General features: G+C 41.5%; 1 protein-coding gene across 1 annotated transcript; it reads right to left on the reverse strand.

Annotated features, from left to right (window-relative positions):
• Positions 1-765: 765 nt before the first annotated feature.
• Positions 766-7,832, reverse strand: hapln3 (hyaluronan and proteoglycan link protein 3). Its single transcript, XM_008293915.1, has 5 exons — positions 7,667-7,832; positions 6,862-7,013; positions 4,656-5,054; positions 2,538-2,840; positions 766-2,453 (listed from the first exon to the last, which is right to left on the reverse strand). The coding sequence occupies exons 2-5, from the start codon at positions 6,998-7,000 to the stop codon at positions 2,176-2,178; spliced, it is 1,119 nt and encodes a 372-aa protein (XP_008292137.1). The 5' UTR covers positions 7,001-7,013; positions 7,667-7,832; the 3' UTR covers positions 766-2,175.
• Positions 7,833-8,306: the final 474 nt, after the last annotated feature.

An 8,306-nucleotide genomic window follows, 5' to 3' on the forward strand; every position in this document is an offset into this window, starting at 1 on the left:
ACACATTTAATTTAGTTAGTAGCACCTAACGTTCATTACTGATATATATTGGCCTATGCTGACGTCACTATAATGTTAGTATACTACTATACAAACTATGAGCTGATAATAATTAGATTTTTTTTCGGCTGACACTTTATCATGGTGTAAACTGCAGGCTTTGCAGTATGATAACTGAGGGCACGTTAACATCCAGTGGTTGTTAATTGTAAGCATGCTAATGTTAGCATACAGATCAAAGCAGAGTTCAGCACTGGTGACATTCAAGGCAGTGTCTATGGTTGGAAAAGGTGTTTATACTGACCTCCCTGTCTAATGTTACCACTGTGGTGCATGTAGTCTCAGATAAGCATTGACATGGCTTTAGAAATTGAATACCATCCATCCATTATCTATATACCGCTTATTCCTCTCTAGGGTCGCGGGGGGCTGGAGCCTATCCCAGCTGACTTAGGGGGAAGGCAGGGGACACCCTGGACAGGTCACCAGTCTATCACAGGGCCACACTTAGAGACAGACAACCAAGCACACTCACATTCACACGTACGGACAATTTAGAATCAAATGTTAATTTCTTTGGATTGTGGGAGGAAGTCGGAGAATCCAGAGAAAACCCACGCTACACAGGGAGAACATGCAAACTCCACACAGAAAGATCCCAGGCGTCCTAACTGGGACACGAACCATTAGCTTGTAAAAACAGAAAACCTGTAGGGTATTAAAGTACTCAAAACTAAATGTCAAAATGACAATTTTCCAATAAAATTGTATTTACAGCAGTGTTTTTATTAATTTGTAGAAAATAGTACAAATGTGTAGACATAGTGAAAAACAAGAAAGATACACAGGTGTAACAAAACACTGTTTCTTCTTCCACAATGTATGTAAACAAGGTAGTTTAGATATAAGAACAATACAAAGAATCACTCAGAAATTCTGCTTTCTCCAGCACAGAACACTACTCTTGATCACCCTTAGAAAAATGAAAAAGAGACACGTTATAGCTTATAAAATTGGATACACAGTATATTTCACATTGCTAGACAGGCAGAAGGAGTCTGTAGTGGAAATAATCTAAAGTTAGCAGTCTTAAGATGGAAATCTGTGGACCAACTGGGAAGATCTGACAGGGAAATAACAAGAAATACTCTCCACTCGCTCAACCATCAAGGTGCCCTTTGGCAAGGCTCAAAAGTATGTGATTGTAGTATGAAGCTGCCAAGAGTGAATGTCTAAATGTTTGTTACTGTTCTGGAGGACACTGCTTAAAAAGGCGATGGAAATTGTTGAATGGTTTTGTCCAATAAATAAGGGGTGGATGAAAGACTGAGGTATGTATGGAGAGCATTGAAATCATTTAAATATGAAGACTTTTCTTCCCTGGTTCTGAAATGTCTCATCTGTTAATTAAAGTCTGTGACGGCAGTGGAGCAAATTCAAGAATGTTCAGGCAAATACTAGAACTGGTAAAATTAAATTAGCTATGAAGGAAATTTATAACCCAAATAACTGAATCCAAGAACTAATCATGGCATGATGTTTTTTCTGCAGAATGCTGTTGACATTGAGACCCTATACTGTACACTCTTTAGACAATAGTATGTAGACAAGTCCATACACTTTTAATGTACTTTTTGTCTAGGACTGTTTTTATGGTTAGGGCTTGTCTCCTCAGGTCAAATGGAAACCTTTCTGCTACATCAAAAATATAAAATTTTGACAGTGTGCCTCCACATGTAAGGCAACAGTATGATAACTCACACCAATTTCCATAATATGGTTTACAGCTTCAAAGAAAAGTGAAGGTTCTCATAGCAGTATAATCATGCCCATGGTTTTATAATAAGATGTTCAACAGCTACATATGCATATGATGTTCCAGTGTCCACAAACTTTTGACCATATGGTGTAGATATTTAGTCATGTACAAGTGGCATCACTTGATGGGTGTGCACAGTTTAACGGTTGTTGACTGGTGGTTAAGTTTAACACTGAGAAGTTGGTCTCATGGAGGTGGAGAGTGATTAACCCAAATCACTTTAAAACAGCTCAGAAATGAACAAACTAGCTAACTGCTAACTTGCATCCAGGCTACAGCTAATGCTACCCTCCCGTCCCGAGCAGAGCTTTGAACCAGTTCACTGTTTGTTTCTGTTTTGTGCTGAGTCAGAAAGTCTATCGATAACAGTAGACACCAAATTTCAGGTACGGTGGTGGGAACCCAAAACTGCGCACACCTGGTTGCAATGGGCCACAGTTAGCCCGAGGCTTTGTGATAGGGTAACGGACACTTCCATCAGCCAGCCAGCCTGCGTCACAGCGGTCCAGTCCCATCAGCCTCCATGCGGCGTAAAGCTGCCCCACTTTGGCAATTTGACTTCCATCACTGGCACAGGCCTGGACTGCTTCAGTGAAGTTGAGCTTGGTCGGCTGCTTTAAGAAGTATGCAGTTCCTAAGGCAGGAGAGAACATTCAATGAAGACACTGGAATCAACTGAAATATTTGGATCTAACAAGTGTCACTTGCTCATACCGACCCTTGACAGAGGCTGAGAAGCAGAAAGCATCATAGCGGTGGAGAAGCTGATGTCGCTGTCCATAAGTTCGCAAACCTGGAGCTAAGTCTTCCCCCCCACAGCCATCACGTGGGACCGTTATTGGATACTGTACGGTTCCATCAGCCAGCCAGCCAGCATTACACCAGTCTAGCCCCTCTTCCCACGCTGTGAAGAGCTGCTCAAATGTAGCCAGAGTGGCGTCCTGATCCTGGCATGCTTGATGAGCCCCAAAGAAGTTAAAATGGTAGCGTCCTTTCTGAGAGTAGTAGGGGAACACCACACCTGCACATGGAGAAGTTTTTATGACAGTTTGTAAAGTCACACATTTCAAAAGGGTTTAGTACAGTCCCATTACCAAAGGATCAGATGTTTTCAAAATCACAGACTGGACATTAAAAAGAGAAAAAAAAGAGAACGCTTCCTGTTTGTTTTGCATATGAAGAAAGCAGTGACAATGCATTAATGCAAAGAACACTAGGGCAAAAATTTGAAGTAAACCTGCAAAAACTAATTCACCGATGACCTTTTCAAGCTAATAAGGTGAACCTGGTGGCAAAAATATGCTTATTTACATATACAGCTTACAGATATGGAGTAGGCATATGCATCCAGGGAGCAACTTTTGCCAGAATGCAGGGTCACCATGTTTAAACACAGTACCTTCTTCTCCTTAATGCAGCTATGGACACAACACCCACCTAAACTTTATGATGTTGTTATGCTATGATGAACAAATCCACTATTCACTGTCATTTTACAGTGCCTCCTCTTATGTCTCCATCACCTCCTAGGAAAAAATACTTTCCTGTTTTTAGCTGCTGCTTTGTTTACCTGCTAACATTGGACACAAACTTTAGCTGATTGAATAATACTGCTGCCTGTTCAGAAGCAACATCTTCCCAAGTCTCAAACCACAGAGAGCAGTGTAAAACTGCTAAAGAAAAATTAAAATAACATGCCAAATTGTACATTGTGTACATTCCTAAAATTACATATTCCTTCAGAAAGGAAGGAGCCTATCCCAGCTGACTTAGGGCGAAGGCAGGGGACACCCTGGACAGGTCACCAGTCTATCACAGGGCAACACTTATAGATAGACAAACAAGCACACTCACATTCACACCTTTGAAACTCAACATGTTTTTGGACTGTGTGGGAGGAAGCAGGAGAACCCGGAGAGAACCCACACTGCACGGGGAGAACATGCAAACTCCATGCAGAAAGATTCCGGTGCCCCCACCGGGACACAAACCGGCAACCTTCTTGCTGCGTGGCAACAGTGCTACCAACTGTGCCACCTTGCAGCCCAGTCAGGGTACAGCAACGAAGAAATGTAATTTGGCCCAAAACCATATATGTATTAAGAGAGTGGCCCCACCAGTCAGCCTTGGTGCTATTTTTTTTCAGTAACAATACCAGTACCATTTTTTTGTTGCAACATCAGAGTACTGTAACAAAAAAAGTTCCCCAGGGGCCAAAAAGCTTTATTTTTTCCCCACATTAACCACCTTTAGTTCAGTTTTAGCCCATCTAAAAAAATAATTTTTAATCAATGGAGTTTTTGTATTTGTAAAATTTCCACAGTGTCTACAAAAGAAAATTGGATTTTTTGCATTTTCACACTGTAGAAGCAAATATTCAGGCAAAAAAAACTTTTTTTGGCTCAGGCACCGGCACCATGTTTTGAGTCTGATGTCAAGTTCTCCTTTATCCATCCCTTCCTCAAATGTGTTTTCCCACAATTATTATCAAAGACATATTTAAGAGCTTTCACGCAGCGCCTCAAATGACAGACAAGGTTTGTATGATGAAATTTTAAACTATGGAGGTTTTCACATTGTACTAAACTTTTTCATATGTAAAGTCTATGAACTAAGTTACATCAAGTGAGTCAGGCTGGAGCAATTTTAATTCCAATGACTAAGCTATTATTGTAATCCAGCATCCAGTTCCTCTAATACATCCCAGTCATGGTTCCCTATTGACCACTTGCACAGGAACTGACTCATGTTGTGTATCCTAGACTCTCAAAGTTTTAAAAATCCATAAACAACCACATCAATAAATCTACTACACACATACACACACACATCTCACCCCGCAGCTCCAGCTCCACTGTCACACTCTCATCCTCCAGGCCGTCTATCACCTCACACCGATATCTTCCTGTGTCATTGAGTTGAAGCTCATTGATCACCAGAGACATGTCTCCTGGCGCTGAGCGCCTCAGCCGCACGCGACCCCGGAAGCTGCCGTAGCTACGGTGACGGTTGCCCATGGCGACCATAACCTCAGTCTCCCTGGCAAAGGCTTCAGGGGAAACAGGTGCAGTGATGGTGTTGGCAGGCAGCCAGGACCATTTGACACGAGTCCTGCGTGGTGTGGCCAGCTCAGGCTCGTAGTGGTAGTGACAGGGAAGGGTGACACTGCTCCCCCTCATGGCCGACACTGAAGGCTGGGGGGATTCCACATGGAGACGAACCCCATTGAAATAGACTAGAAAAAGCACAAAGAACCAGAAACAAAAAAAGCAATGAACTGTAAAGTCCTAACTTGGTTCTTTGCATTTAGTAGTGATGGGATTACTTATAATGATGACACAAACTGAGTCCCTCTTCACTGTGCCTTTCATCTTTGCTCTGTAGAAAGGTGTAGTAAAGTGGTCGGGTAATAGAGAACTTGCTTAGGTCTAACTAACAACATTATGATGGCTCTGTTTTATTTAGGTGACCCTAAATCAAAAACAGAATTGCATATGTTATTTGTTACAACTGTTCTCTCCCTGCTTTAATATACACGGATTATAAATTAAGGTAATTTTTGAACCCTTGAGCACTACAGTGAGGACATCTAGTGGCGCTGCTATGGAGGATGTTGTCCCTTTAATTCCATTTTGACAACTTTGAATTACATTGTACACAAATAAAACATGATAAATGCATAAAATACAATGCATTGTTAAAAGATCAAACATATGGTTTCTGACATTCTTGTTCTGTGGCCTTTTCAGATCCTCTCAGATTTCCTTCACAGGTTTCATTTAAACAACAGTTTCAGGCCTAAATGTTAAATTAGAAGCAAAGATTAAAGAAAAGAATATATTAATCATCTCACTTTTACATGAGGGGCCATGCGATGATTAATAGGATCTCAGATGTACCTGAAGGGTCATGGGAGGGGCTCTGTTATGCTGTGGGGGGAATTTGCTGCCATTGTTTTTGGTAACTTGTCCCGTCCAGGATGACAAAACCCCCATCCAGAGGACTTAAGTAGTCACTGGATGGTTTGAGGATTATTAAAATAATATGAATCATGTGTTAAGGCTACAAGGGCTGCAAGGTGGCACAGTTGGTAGTACTGTTGCCTCGCAGCAAGAAGGTTGCCGGTTTGCGTCCACCTGTTTGTATGTTCAGAAAGTCACAGGGAAAATTATATACACTCTATCAGACATTTGTTTTCTGTTCTATGTATATATACTGGGTATATAAAAACATTAAGATATTATACCGTTTCATTGAAACAGGAAATGAGAGAAGATAGTCACAGATGGAATTTGGCATGCCACTGCCAGTCATACTTTAGAAGTGTGTTGTTAAATTGGAATTGTTTTGTTTTATTTCGTATTTCATTTCAAGCAAACCTGGTGAATCCTGTGCACTTGTCATTTAAATGCAGTTCAATAAATAAGCCTTTACACGTGTCCAGTGATTTTTTTGTTGGTACACTTGATGTACTGTGCACTAAGAAATCCTCCTTTGTTGATGAACTTCAGTATTTATTGTCTGTTTTCCACAGTGTACCAAGAGCTGTTTCACCATTAGCGACAAAATTTGGTTTACCTGTGTGGCAAAATACACCTCTTCTTCTCCTTCTCTTGTCCTGACACATCCTTGAAAGTCAACTCTGTTTTCCCCCAAGTGACATATATCAATGAATCTGTACTTAAAGATTCTCAATGAGCTGTGTACAGTGGTTCCAAATATCCAATATTCTCCCTTTTATTTCTTATCTATCTGAGTTGAGGTGTATAAAACCACAACTTTAAACAAGTGAAACTATTTGACAATAAGAGAAGAAAAGAAACCCACATCCTGCACTTAGAGAGTTTGTTTTGATAACCCTGGCTGACTGCTGAGCTCCATGAATTACAGTTGTCTTCCCACATCCAGGTCACTTCCAGACAGCTGTGTTATGATGTACACAAATACTGCATGTTGCTGCTCTGTGTTTCACAGGTGCAGCTAACACACAAATCTTTAAAGCCTTCCCCTTCCATGTGCACACAGACACACAAAGCACCTACTCTCTCCGTTCCCGTTGCCGTTGCTGATGTCCTGGTAGTGAAAGCCATTGTTGTAGCCGAGGATCCTGCAGTGTCTACCGGGCAGCAGCAGCAGCAGGTAGGGGCAGATGGCCAGTAGGGGGCGCAGTAGACTGAGCATGATGCTGTCGGAGCTGAAGCAGAAAATACAGTCCTCTTTATTGAGCTCCTCCAACTTAAGAGCTGTCATAAATACCAGGCAGAAGTGCTGCAGTCAAATGAAAGCTCAAAACTGTTTGTCACACAGACTAAAAACGGTAGAAGTGAATAAATTAGACGGTAGACTGTGTCTATGAAGATAATTCTGCAGGAGACACGGCTTTTACTCATGAAGACAGGTTCATCAAATTTGACAAAGAAAGAAAAAACACAAAGAAAGATAACACCAAGAAAAAAATGGTGAATGGGAAAACATAAATTATTGCTCTAAATTAATCTTTGTGTAGTAAAATTCGTATTGTATTCGTTCTACAAATCCCCATTACAGACCAAATTTAGGCAGCTCTAAGTTAAAATGAAGTTCTTTGAGATGCATCATGATGCTGAACAGACGACATCAGATCGATTCCAGAAACTTTCCTCACAGCTCAGTCGAGAAATGTCGGAAATATGTACATATTGTATATCTTATTTTCCACAAAAGCATGCAGTTTCTCCCTCACATAACTTTACTAAAACATTTAACCTCTATCTTTCAGCAAATTTGGAATACTTTTCTTAAATTAATGTCTGTCAACCTCTGTTTTAAGCTGCTCTATAAAGTAGCCGCATCTCAAATAAGTCTTACCCTCTGTGAGTTTCAGGCTTGCGTCGCTCTAAAATTCACCTGGAATGCAAAAATACGCGAATTGTCTCCGGTTTAAAACGTGTCCTGTGAACGTCGGTTATCGGGAACGAGTCGGAGGTCGTGAACGCACTCAGCTGTCCGGCCGGTGTGTCTCCGGTTCACCTCGTCCTCATCCTCTGCCGCTCTCCGCGCGGCTCACCGTCCCGCAGGAGCGCGCGCACACGTCACGAGCCGAGGCATCCCGTTTGAAGTGAACGGTGACCTCATCCGTCACGAGCCCGTCACTCGCGAGCGCACACGGCACACACACACGGCACACACAGACATACACACACACACACACCTGGACAGATCTTCTGCTCAACACACCACAAGTAACACACTGACATCCAATACGACAGGCTACGCATGAGGAAGGTATATTTACTCACTTATGGTATAATGCTACTTTCTATTTTTACTCTGATGTAAAACAAATGGAAATGTCGTCCTACTTTTTATTCCACTATGAATAGATATGTTTGACAGCTGTAGATAGGAACCTTTTTGAGATGCAAATTTTACCTAAACAAAACCTTATGAAGTGATAAAATGCAGCCCATTGGTAAAGGATTTAACATGTGTTTTGCAACATTTTTGG

This window comes from Stegastes partitus, unplaced genomic scaffold (assembly GCF_000690725.1).
Source record: "Stegastes partitus isolate 25-593 unplaced genomic scaffold, Stegastes_partitus-1.0.2 Scaffold21, whole genome shotgun sequence".
NCBI lineage: Eukaryota > Metazoa > Chordata > Actinopteri > Pomacentridae > Stegastes > Stegastes partitus.